Source organism: Sinocyclocheilus anshuiensis, unplaced genomic scaffold, assembly GCF_001515605.1.
Source record: "Sinocyclocheilus anshuiensis isolate Anshui unplaced genomic scaffold, SAMN03320099.WGS_v1.1 scaffold67, whole genome shotgun sequence".
In the NCBI taxonomy this organism is placed as follows: domain Eukaryota; kingdom Metazoa; phylum Chordata; class Actinopteri; order Cypriniformes; family Cyprinidae; genus Sinocyclocheilus; species Sinocyclocheilus anshuiensis.
Window position 1 is genome coordinate 3,487,463 of NW_015552546.1, and position 12,943 is coordinate 3,500,405.

Sequence of the window (12,943 nt, forward strand, 5' to 3'; positions counted from 1 at the left end):
GCCGCCTGCCAGCTTCAGTGTAAATATTGCGTCAAAATCAAATCATTTTGAGCACGATTTAAACCCGGATTATTGTAACCACTCTTAAGTTTGTCTGCCTTGGGAAAGCTAGCGTGTCTCCGACATAGTGATAACACTCGTTGCCTTCTCTAGTGCAGCTCAAGCAGAGTGCAATCGGTAAAAGGTCTAGAGACGGGCGTGACAGGCAGGCGTGATAAAATGTACTTTGATAAGTGTAGAATTGCACTGTCTGTTTACCAGTGTTGGGGAAAGTTAACTTTTAAAAGTAATGCATTACAATATTGCGTTACTCCATAAAAAAGTAACTAATTACGTTACTTAGTTACTTTTGTAACTCGCGTTACTTGTAATGCGTTACCCCCAACACTGCTGTTTACTCACTAGCATCAGTGAGTGTAAACAGTGAGAGATGCTGAGACAGGTGAAAAGCGTTTGGTTAATAGTGAATATTGACCTATTGTGCGTACCGTTGTGGCTCGCTGTTAGCTGGGGATAATCGCTGCATTTGGGGTAAAAAAGACAAAATTATGTATTGTGCCAAGAAGTTTGCACTGTCTGTTCGTTCACACAGGCACGAACTGATTGGCAGCTGCCTTCAGCGGAGCCTTTACCGATTACCTCTATTGATCAAAGCATTCGGCACGGTCGTCTGTGAGTGACGTCACCTCCCAATACAAACACGCCCCATAGTATAATCCCGCCCCTGACAATGATTGGCAGCTTTACGTGTAGACATCGGAAATTCAAATGCAAAAGGAATTGCGATTCCATTTGAGTTTTGGCAGGTTACATGTGCGACGCAGCGAGAGTGAAAAAGCAGACGTGGTAATTAATATTACTATTTAAATATGACAGGCTCATAACTCCTAAGACATGGAAAATACAGTTGCAAATGGACTTTGCTTTTTAATTTGAAATTTGGCAGTCACTGTGCGTTCGAGAAAGCGAAAACGCAAACGGTACTGCAGGATTTGCAATTGCATTTGGATTATGTCACAATTTATGCGTCCACATATGGAAAACGCAATTGAAAATACAATTTGCAATTCCTTTTGAAAATAGTCCGGAATATCCTTCCATAGCTAGCAGATCGACCTGTATTTAGGGGGGAGCGAGGGGAAATAACAACAACAACAAAAAAATAAGAACAACAACAAAAAAAGTTAGTCTGTCTAATGATTGTAATGAGTCACACTGGATACTTTTTTAGCGGTAATGTGACCAAAAATATTTATTCAAGACATTTTAAGACTTTTTAAGGACTTTTTAAGACACCCTGTAATACCTTCAGGCTAAAACTATTAACATAAAAAAACAGAGCTATAAAAACAGATGGAAACTTTGAAAACTCATGTAGAAGTTGGAAAGTGTACTGATGGATCAATCTTTGGATCCTCGGCTGTGGCAGATGATGTTGAATGGCTCAGGCGAGCGGACTAAACTGACAATCCCATTCATGTCTGGCCACTTCGCACCAGGTGGCCAGGAGAAACAAATCTGCTGTAAGAGAGAAGTGACGAAGAGGAAGAGCTCCATCTTAGCTAGGGTCTCACCGAGACACACCCTCGGACCTGATAAATACAGAAAACACAATCGGCATCAACATAGTTGTGTTTGCACTTGGTCTACTGAAGTCGTAGTCACAGGTGACTCACCCAACGAGAAAGGTAGGAAAGACTCTGGTCTGAAGAAATGTCCATTATCATCTAAGAAATTCTCTAGGTTAAAAGCGTCTGGGTACTTCCAGTGCTCCTTATCACTTAAAATTGCTGTTAAGTTAGTAAATACCGTGGTGCCCTAAAAACACAAAATGTGTTAGAAAAACAATTTCAATCAAGAATCACAACACAACTATGCTCCATTCATTACCTTGGGAATGTCGAATCCTCTTAGTTTTGTGGGCTGAGTCGTTTCATGAAACACGCCAGAGGGTACAATGTTGGCATAGCGCTGAATCTCATGAACAGTGGCATATGTGTACGGTAGTTTGTCACGGTCATCCATGCTGGGCAAACGGTCGTAACCCAGCACCCGAACAATCTCCTCGTGACATCGCTCTGTAATGAAACGAAAGCTGATGGTGTATGTTTTTCAATGTTAGAATTGTGACATACTGTGTGCATTACACTGGCTTCCGCCTTCTAGCCATGCTCTTCCGTTAAAGAGGTGCAATAGTCCAGATTTTCAAGAAATCAACTTTAATCCAGTACAAATTTGACAGGTATTTATGCGTTTGTGTGGTTTCCTATAAATAAATGTAGAAGATACAAAGTTACAACACTATTTAACATCACTGAATTAAAGTATGTACATCTTTACATATATAAGTGGCATTTCTAATCAATATACATTGTGTAACACAGCTGTGGAAATGATGACGCAGTTACAATAAAACTGCGCTGTTCAAAATGGCATCATTAATGCGTGTCTTATATAAACACCATGATTCCCACTTATTGACGCAATAAAGTAGATGCAAACAACATACTAGAAATGACATCGACACTAGTTTTGATTAGTTTACATGATGGCACAATAAACGCTATTACAGCAGTAAAGCTGCTGAGTTATTCACATTGTATTAGGAACGTAACAATAACACTTTGAAGCTAAATAATCATAATGATTCTAGCTTTAACACATACAGTATAAATTACTTGCTTGTCAATGATGCATACAATAGGCATTAGATAGTAGAATATTACAATAATAGAACATTCTTCACTCCGTCTCAAACGCACACAATCTGATCCAGTATAACGCTAACAAGTAAGGTGGCTATAGACCACACCCCATCAGTTATTTTCAGTTCCATACTGTCATCTGTTGGTACATTTGTGTAACTTAGAGAACTTTGTACAGCCGCCCCACAAATATACTTGTTAAGTGCTCTACTTAGTCTTTATGAACTGTCATCAGTCAGTTCAGGTAGCACAACCAGTTTGGCTACAGGGTGAGTATATGTACGGTCTGATATTTACCTCTGCGGTGCGTACATTACCATCATCACTTGGAATGATTCTCGTAACACGGCCAACTAGTAGTTGAGGGTCAACAACCATAACCACTTGTCCTGTTGCGAGATCTGGAGAAGAGCTTTGACATTTATGACGAAGTTGCAGACCAGGCAAGTATTTCCAAATGAACTGGCTCCAGAAGTGATCAGCTATCACCTGACTGTGTCGGTAGCGCTTAAATCCCAATAGATCACTTGGTCCATACATGGCTTGTGGAAGGGAGGCATCCCGCCGCCCCATGAGCAGCAAGTTGGGTGATAACACATATCCCAGAGGTTTCGAGTTCATAATGCCCTCGACTTCAATTAATACAGTCCTCAGTACCTCTTCAGGAAGGATCGGGTCCTTTAGGACTACTTGTAAGGAGGCCTTGATAGATTTGATTTCTCTCTCCCATGCTCCTCCAAAGTGGGGAGCATGCGGTGGGTTAAATTTGAAATTAATATTCTGTTTGGCTAGCTATTCTTGTAACTCGGGATTGAGAGAAGCGAAGGCTTCCTGTAATTCGCTTATTCCTCCACGGAAGTTTGTACCTTGATCACAGAGGAGTTCATAAGGCTTGCCTCGTCTTGCTACAAATCTTCTGAGCGCCAGCAAAAAGGTGCCGTGTCCATATTACAGAGGAGGTCTAAATGCACGCACCTTGTCGTTCAGTATTTGAACACAATGCCCCAAAGTTTCTCATGTCATCTTCCAATTTTAATGTGGTAGAGACCAAAACAGTCAACTCCTGTAGACCAGAAAGGGGGTTTAAATAGATGTAAGCGTGCAGAGGGCAGATCAGCCATTCTAGGCACAGCAGGTTTCTGACGCCATTTGACACACTCTGTACACTTACGCTGATGTTTCTTGACAGGTTGTCTACCCCTTAGGATCCAGTAGGTCCAGTAAGTCTTTGATTAGTAGCTTTGTCACTGGATGACTAGGATCAAGCATTGTTGGGTGGATTTCATCCTCCCCTAGTACTTCTGCTTTGCGGAGTTGACCACCAACACAAATCATACCCAGGGATTGGTCGTAAACTGGAGAAAGAGTTCTTAGGCGGCTACTGGTTGGCACTGGTTTCTGCATTTGAAATGCTTTGAATTCTTCAGGAAAGCTGTCTGTTTGTGCCCTACGTAGGAGTGCAATTTCAGTCTGAATCCGTGCTTCAGCAGACATGGATGGTGCAGCCGTCCTATGAGTGGTTTTGTATGCAGCCTCTACTAGCTTTTCCAAAAATCATAATCGGTTAGATCGAGCACTAGATTGTCAATGACTGAGATAGTGCCACAGAAGGTAATTTTACGCAATTCCTCCTGTCCTACAAAGTTTAGTGATGGGCATGCAGGCCACCGACTTGGAGATTGAAGCAAGAAGGAGGGGCCATCTCTCCATCTGCATGGAACAGACAATTCTAACAACTTTCTTCCCCTCGTTATGTCATCTGCAGGATTGTTGTTGGAATCATCATACCTCCAGTTGTCTGCTCCTACAAAATCTTGAATCTCTGAGATTCAGGCTCCCACAAACACTTTATACTGGCAGGACTCTGATTTTATTCAACTCAGTACTATTGTAGAGTCTGACCACATTGTAGTTTGTCTGAGATTGAGGCTGTCAGTTCTGTCTGTAGTGCTTGAGCTAGTTGGGCTCCAGTCAATGCTAAGCGAGGCATTGAAAGCTGCTTCTTTGGTGCAACCTGGGACCTGGCCATGACAAAGGACACGTGGATGTGGCACAGCTCATCCTCCACTCAAAGGTAGGCCACAAACCCATAGGCTTCCTCTGACGCATCGCAAAATGTTCTGTAGATTGGGCAGTTCATCTTCCCATGTTTGCCATAGAGAGAGAAGCTTGCCTTCAATAGGATTATCCCATCCTCTATTCTTCTTCCAGAGTGCCTGAATAAGGACTTTGGCCCAGATGGTGTATGGAATAATAAACCCTAGAGGATCGTATTGGCTTGCAAGTGTTTTATACACATTTCTCATGGTGGGTGCTTTGTCAGACATGGCTCATTGCTTATACCCGATGGTATCAGAGACACAGTGCCACTTTAGCCCAAGAGTAGATTCTTGAGGGTCCACTTTGTCTTCAATCAGACAAAGTTCACAATCCTGTGATCTTGCTTCAGTTGGAAGGTGAGCTATAACATCTGGGGTGTTGCTTGCCCATTGCCGTATTTCGAAACCTCCAGCAGCAAGAAAATTATAGAGCTCATCAATGAATTCTTTGGCCTGTTTTGAGGAATGGAATGATTGCAGAAAATTGTCCACATAGAAAGCACCCAGTACAGACTCCATCACATCTTCGTTGCCGGCTATATGGTCTCTGACGTATCTTCAAAAGATACAGCAGTCCCCTGAAGCTGGACAATATCCTGTCTGATTGTTCTCAGCATTAAAGTTGGGGTAAGCGATTTTTCAAAAACGCTTTAGAAAACTGATTCGGGCCGAATAGCAAAACAAACTTGTAGCCAATCAGCAGTAAGGGGCGTGTCTACTCATGATGTGGAGGAGAAAGAGTTCAGTGCACAGGACGGACATTAGCCAAGCCGAGCGACAGAAAGATAGAGATGGTGGATAAAAAAAACAAAAGAAGAAAACGTCTGCGGAACAAACGAAGGCTTAAGGCAATAAGGCAAGAAGTAGGACCCGTGTAAATATCGGATCAGCTTTTCAGTGCTGGAGAGAACTCGAGGAGCGGAAGGCCTGCGATCGGACGCCGAGGTTGCTTTGTTCCTTCTCGATAGGTGAGTAACACCGTGTCTGCGATGCAACAGCTAAAGTCTGTCTAGTACACTGGACGTGACAAAGCGACCGTTGAAAATCATTTAAAATTTGTGTCAATACGTCATAAATGGAACACAGCAGCACTTTTCTGTCGGGGATTTGTCGTGTCGTGCCGCATCCAGTGTAGACCATAGATATGTATATATATCTATGGTGTAGACAGCATCACTGATTATGAGTTCTATAGTATTTTGTCGCGCCGCGCCACTCGCGTCCGGTGTAGACATGGTGTAACATTGGTTTTTGTTTCACAGAACTAATCGTTGCCTGGGTTGCGTACGTATGTGTGGGGCGGTGCTATCAAAATAGGGATGAGACCCTTTTGGGGTAGGAGCGTGTTTGTTTTGGTGATTTCAAATGTCAACATTGGCTACCAGAAATCGCTTACCCCACCTTTAAGACTTCATCTTTACCTTTCAGGCCAAGATGCTTCACTGCTGCTTCCAGTATGACTGTCCGTTCTGAGCCATCATCCAATACAGCGAATGTATTAAGTGTCATTTTACCATTACGAATGGATGGGGACTACCTTTAACATGACCTTCCCTGAATGGCTCACCTTATCCATGTAGATAGTACGAGGGGATGTACCGAGTGTGAGAACACTGGGAGTTTTGGTAGTTGCAGTGTCTTGTAGAATATCAAGATGTTGTCCACCACAGCATGAACAAGGTTTCTTCAGAGTGCACTTGTCAGGCTTGTGTCCACGACAACACTGTTCTTTCACATTTATCCAGTTAGCCCGTTCAGACTGACTCAGTTTGGCAAATTAGGTACAAGCACTGAGGTAATGGTCCTGGTTATTACAGTAGGGGAGTAAATCTTTCTCTTCTTTTGGTCGTGACTGGGGCTGAAGCAGAAGGAGAATGATACTGGATTGTGGATCAGCTTTGGTGTCATCTTTATTACCAAGGAGAATGGTAGTAGTCCTGAACTTCTGAGTTCTTGGTTGTCTTGGCTCTCTGCGCAAGAGCTCTACGTGAACTGTCTCTGAAACTCGGCAGGAGATTTGTATTGCTTGAGACCTTTTCTCGAGCCACTGAGTGAAGTCGGGTAGAGTGTAAGTGCGAGTAGTGCCGCTCATGAGAATTTCTTGGGCAAGACAATGTTCAATGAAGGAATCTCTGTAACTGACAGGTAACTTAGTGAGTAATGTGTCCACATGAGAACCGCATTATAATTCAGCTCTAGCAGGACCATCCAATGTGCTCAACAAACCTACTAAAGTGTTCACTGCAGCAACAAAGTGGTGGGGGAAAATCTCTGTTCTTGCTTGATTTGATTCCATCAACACTGGAGGGATGTTTTGATGTGGTGGATAGCTGTACACAAATTCCTCCAGATAGGCTGGTGCCCTCCTGGTGCGGGCTGGCAGAAGACTTAGTGGTAGCTGATCATCATAATAGTCTCTGGATGTTGCCATGGCGTAGTCAGTGAGTCTCGAAGGACCATATTTGTGACTGATACTGTGTGCATTACACTAGCCATGCTCTTCCATTAAAAAGAGGTGCAATAGTCCAGATTTCCATGAAATCAACTTTAATCCGGTTGATGGAAGTACAAATTTGACAGGTATTTATGCTGTTACATATGCATGTAATTTTGATTTTTGTTCACAAGTATTGGCTTGTACTGATACGGCTGCCCCCTAGTGGCCGAGAGTTTTCTTGTTTGTCTTCATTCATTAGGTGCCGATTTCAAACACCTGTGTGCCTGATGACCTGAGCAGCATAAATACTGTTGTGACGCTGAAAGCAGTTGCGGGACTTTTCCTGGCAACTCCAGGAGAACCAGATGAGGGATCGGCAGTTTCTTTATGATTAATTCTCTCTCCTTTATGTTAAATTAACTCAATAATAAATATCCCCTGTTAAAACGAGCATGTGCTTGCCTCCGCCTCTATAGGGCCTTTTGCACCGCTTTAGTTCCAGAACTAAATGTACAGTACTAAAGTACTGGGACGATTTTGCGCGAACTAAATTTGGTTCTCGAAAAAGGCAGTCCGGTACTAAAATCGCACCCAGTTCCGGCGGTGCGAAAACGCCAAAAAGTGGGTAGTTCCACAATTAGTTCTGGTACTATGAAAAGGATCCCGCGGTGCGAAAGGCCCTTATGTTATGTTGAGGACGTTACATATGCGTTTGTGTGGTTTCCTATAAATAAATGTAGAAGATACAAAGTTACAACACTATTTAACATCACTGAATTAAAGTATGTACATCTTTACATATATAAGTGGCATTTCTAATCAATATACATTGTGTAACACAGCTGTGGAAATGATGACGCAGTTACAATAAAACTGCGCTGTTCAAAATGGCATCATTAATGCGTGTCTTATTTAAACACCATGATTCCCACTAATTGACAATAAAGTAGATGCAAACGACATACTGGAAATAACATCAACATTAGTTTCGATTAGTTTACATGATAGCACAATAAATGCTATTACGGCAGTAAAGCTGCTGAGTTATTCACATAGTATTAGGAACATAACGATAACACTTTGAAGCTAAATAATCATAATGATTCTAGCATTAACACATACATGAATTACTTGTCAATGACGCACACAATAGGCACAAATTATAACGATCACAAAGAACATTCTTCACTCCGTCTCAAATGCACAACATCGACATATACATCCAGTATAACGCTAACAAGTAAGGTGGCTATAGACCACACCCCATCAGTTATTTTCAGTTCCATACTGCCATCTGTTGGTACATTTGTGTAACTTGGAGAACTTTGTACAGGATACTAGGGCAAGTAAGCCACTAGAAGATTGACTTCCTGAAAATTTGCCACACTGTCATACTTTCAATAACTTTTTGTCTAGTTCAACCAACGATGCATTTGGGATGGGACTACCTGTTTGGTGCAGAGGCAATTTGTATCAATCTAGATATTGAGATTTATTCCACTTTAACAATTCCTTTTAACCACTACAAGAAATGCACAGCTTGCACGCTACAGCTTTGTAGCGATTGATATGGGAAACAAAGTGATTTCCAAAGCATGCAAGATATAACTCTATCAGTTCATGGATTCCCAAGGAATCAATTTGGGCATTGCTGGCACTGTTTCATTTATCTTTTTCACAAATCACAGACACAAGAACACAGTTTCACATGCTATCAGCATAGTTTTTATTCGCTTGCACAATTGCCTTGCATTACTCAAAACATTAGTGCCCCCTAGTGGCACTCATCAGTACATCGTCCTTTTTTTTAATGCAACAATCAACTGGTAAAATAAATAAACCTTTTAATAACACATCACTTTTTTTTACTCATCACCGCAACATTCTTAACCTTTTAACCATTTAACAATGTGTCTCATTTCCTCAATTAATTGCTTTCTTTTAGTTTTCCTTTAGGTTAGTTTGCATACACATTTAACACTTCAGCACTCCTCAATAAGTCGTTTTGGCTTAACAATTAATCTCCTTGGCTTCGCAACCTTTCCTGCATTTAGAAATAATGACAGTGTACTGTCTGTAGGAGATTTCTTTGGTGTACTCCTTTGCCCTACTTCAGTGTTTCCCAACCTTTTTTTAGTCCTGGCACCCTTTGGAAATTTTAACAAATTTGTGGCAATGTAGATTTTTGTAGGCTTTTATTCATATGTAAACATTGTTTAAAGGTGGGGTTAGCGATTTCTGGTAGCCAATGTTGACATTTGAAATCACCAAAACAAACACGCCCCTACCCCAAAAGGGTCTCGCCCCCTATTTTGATAGCTCTGCCCCACACATACGTACGCAACCCAGGCAACGATTAGTTCTGTGAAACAAAGCAAAACCAATGTTACACCATGTCTACACCGGACACGAGTGGCGCGGCACGACAAAATACTATAGAACTCATTATAATCAGTGATGCTGTCTACACTGGATGTGGTGTGGTGCGACAAGACAAATCCCCGATGGAAAACTGCTGCTGCGTTCTATTCATGACGTATTGACACAAATTTCAAATGATTTTCAACGGTCACTTTGTCACATCCAGTGTACTAGACAGACTTTAGCTGTTGCGGAGCAGACAAGGTGTTACTCACCTATCAAGAAGAAACAAAGCAACCTCAGCGTCTGATCGCAGGCCTTCCGCTCCTTGAGTTCTCTCCAGCGCTGGAAAGCTGATCCGATGGTCTACATTGGATGCGGCGCGGCGCGGCACGACATGACATGACAAATCCCCGACAGAAAACCGCTGCTGCGTTCTATTCATGATGTCTTGACACAAATTTCAAATGATTGTCAACGGTCACTTTGTCGCGTCCAGTGTACTAGACAGACTTTAGCTGTTGCGGCGCAGACACAGTGTTACTCACCTATCGAGAAGAAACAAAGAAACCTCTGCATCCGATCGCAGGCCTTCCTCTCCTTGAGTTCTCTCCAGCGCTGGAAAGCTGATCCGATATTTACACGGGTCCTACTTCTTGCCTTAAGCCTTCTTTTGTTCCGCAGACGTTTTCCTCTTTTGTTTTTTATCCGCCATCTAAATCGCTTACCCCACCTTTAACATCCAACAGGCCTAACTTTTGATTTAACTTAAAACAATCTTCATATAAACCCATTATAATAAATTACACATTTAGGCCAGTAGCACGAGATAGCTTGATTTCAAACTTTGAATTGAATAAAAAATTACAAGTAAGCAGTCAGTAATAAAATTAGCACAAATAAAGAAATTAATAATGATACCACAAATAAAAAATAACGACAGGCCTTCGAATTAAATAAATTGCTTTTTAGTTTTTCAGGTAGGTCTAACAGTAGGGCTATTAAGAGATTTCATTTTTTTTTTACCAATTATCCAAATAATGTTTAGTCCTAGAAACACGTGAGCATATCATAGCGGTTAGCAGATCAATGAATGAGAAGGCAGCATTGCCAGAGTTGCCCATAAACCACATCATGTTACAGCACAGTAGGGCTGTTGCAAACAGAAACAATACTGTACTATATAGATGTTTCCTGTCGGCTCGATTTTTGAGTGGACTTTGCTGTTCCGATGAGCATGAACGGTATATGAGTGGAGCGCTCACGTAGGCCATGAGTGACTGAGCGGAGCGCACACGCATAGAGCGGGATAATATGCAGAGCGACACACCACGTGAAAGTGAAACCTGAGCGGTGAACTAATTTTCCGCAGCCAGAATTTTGGTGCATCTCAAATTATTGGCGACATCAGAAATGGATATTATATAATAGATGCCATTTTTTTACATTTTAGCAATTTAAAAATATTAAAAAAGGATTTTTTACATGGCACCCCTGCTCTCGACAGGCAGCACCCCAGTTGGGAAACACTGCCCTACATCACTCTCTTCACGGTGTTCTTTTGGAGCCACTGGACAATTGATTCCGACATCCTCGTTGAATTCTGTTTTAGGAATTTTCAACAAATTCTGTTCAAATCCCTCCTGCTTCTGCAAAGAGTATTAACATACTCAGCGAGTACTTCATACGATCTAGGCATGATCTCCTTCAGAACCTTTGCTTTAGGTCCCCATTTTCCATCACATCTTACTCTCACCAAATATTTACATTCCAGTGGGCGTAAAGGTCTTGCGGTTTTGTTGTATGCGACGTTAGAGCTGCATTTCCTAGAGGTGCAAACTGGTCTTTGTTTTGTAGCAGATGTTCAGCTGAGGGTAGCTTTGTCCTCAGCTTCCTACCCATCAGTAATTCTGCTGGAGACTTCCCACCTTCTAAAGGTGTTGACCTATAGTTCAAGATTGCAAGGTGAGGATCTTCTACTGCTTCAGCTGCTTTCTTCAGCAGATGTTTCACAATCTGCACTGCCTTTTTGGCTAACCCATTTGACTGTGGGTAATATGGACTTGATGTTACGGGTTCGAATCCATACTGCCTTACAAACTCTTTGAATGTCAGCCCACAGAATTGAGGTCCATTGTCACTGACTACAGGATTCCATGTCTCGCAAAAATTGTTTTCAAATGCAAGATCACATGCTTTGCAGAGGTGTCTGTCAATAATGCGAACTCTTGATAGTTGGAAAATGAATCCATGACAACCAGGTAATCTTTCCCATTCAGTTGGAACAATTCAGCTCTGACTTTCCTCCATGGTTCACATGGTTTATAATGAGGTAAGAGTGGCTCTTTCTGCGGTTTGTATCTGTGTTGTTGACAAATCTCACAGCCCTGTACTTTTGACTCGATGTCTCTATTCACATAGGGCCAGTACATCACATCTCGGGCACGGCGTTTACATTTCTCAATACCCATATGGCCTTCGTGTATGAGCTCAGTCATTTGTTGTCTCTTTTTACTAGGGACTACAATCCTCCTTCCTTTAAGACAAACTCAGTCGATAACAGAAAGCTCATCTCTGACATGCTGATATGGGCTTGGCAGCGTCCCGTGTCCAGGTGAGTTGGGCTTACAAATTACTTCCTGTAATACGCTGTCACTTGCTGTTGCATCTGCAAACTCAACCTACTTCTGTCTTGACACAGGTATCTGGCTCACTACCCAATCCACATGAATTTGAATATAATTTTCCGTGCTGCTTTTTCCAGTGTGACACAGACTGGCTCTGCTAAGAGCATTGTCCACTACCAGTAATTTACCTGGAGCAGTGGCGTGCACAGGGGGGGCTCGAGCCTCTGCCCCTTTAATCGCCGACACTAAAGTGCCCTTTCGATCCGGTCTATGTGCCCCTGGACACACTACCAAGGGGGGACCCTCCACCCCGGACCGTGATTGTGCCCTAGCAATGTCGCTTAGCATTGTGCATGATGCATACGCTATAGGAAACCACTCAGTTCCATGTTTTTGGAGTAATACCGCACCAAGTCCTTCTTTGGACGTATCAGTTGACACTGACTGGTTTCTCCGGATCATAAAATGTAAGCACTGGCTCCATTATGAGGCTGTTCTTGAGCTTTTCCCATTCTTGTGCATGGTGGTGCTCCCATTGCCATTCACTCTTTTTCTCCAGCAAGCTACGCATCGCTTTTGTGTTGGCAGAAAACTTGGGTATGAATTTACTCATGTAATTGACTACCCCCAATGCTCTCTGTAACTCTGTTTTGTCTTTAGGCGCTGGCATGTCAGTTACAGCTCACGTTTTTTCTGGGTCTGGCTGTATTCCTG

At 42.3% G+C, this 12,943-nt stretch overlaps 1 protein-coding gene across 1 annotated transcript in view; it reads right to left on the minus strand.

Moving 5' to 3' along the window:
* Nucleotides 1-898: 898 nt before the first annotated feature.
* LOC107664168 (cytochrome P450 2B19-like) overlaps nt 899-12,943 on the minus strand; it is a 17,432-nt gene continuing 5,387 nt past the window's right edge. Inside the window, exons 7-9 of the mRNA XM_016454630.1 lie at nt 1,891-2,078; nt 1,677-1,818; nt 899-1,592 (exon numbers count right to left, since the gene is read on the minus strand). Of these exons, the coding sequence (XP_016310116.1) occupies nt 1,402-1,592; nt 1,677-1,818; nt 1,891-2,078 (521 nt within the window). The 3' untranslated portion in view covers nt 899-1,401. The remainder of the gene's footprint in view (nt 1,593-1,676; nt 1,819-1,890; nt 2,079-12,943) is intronic.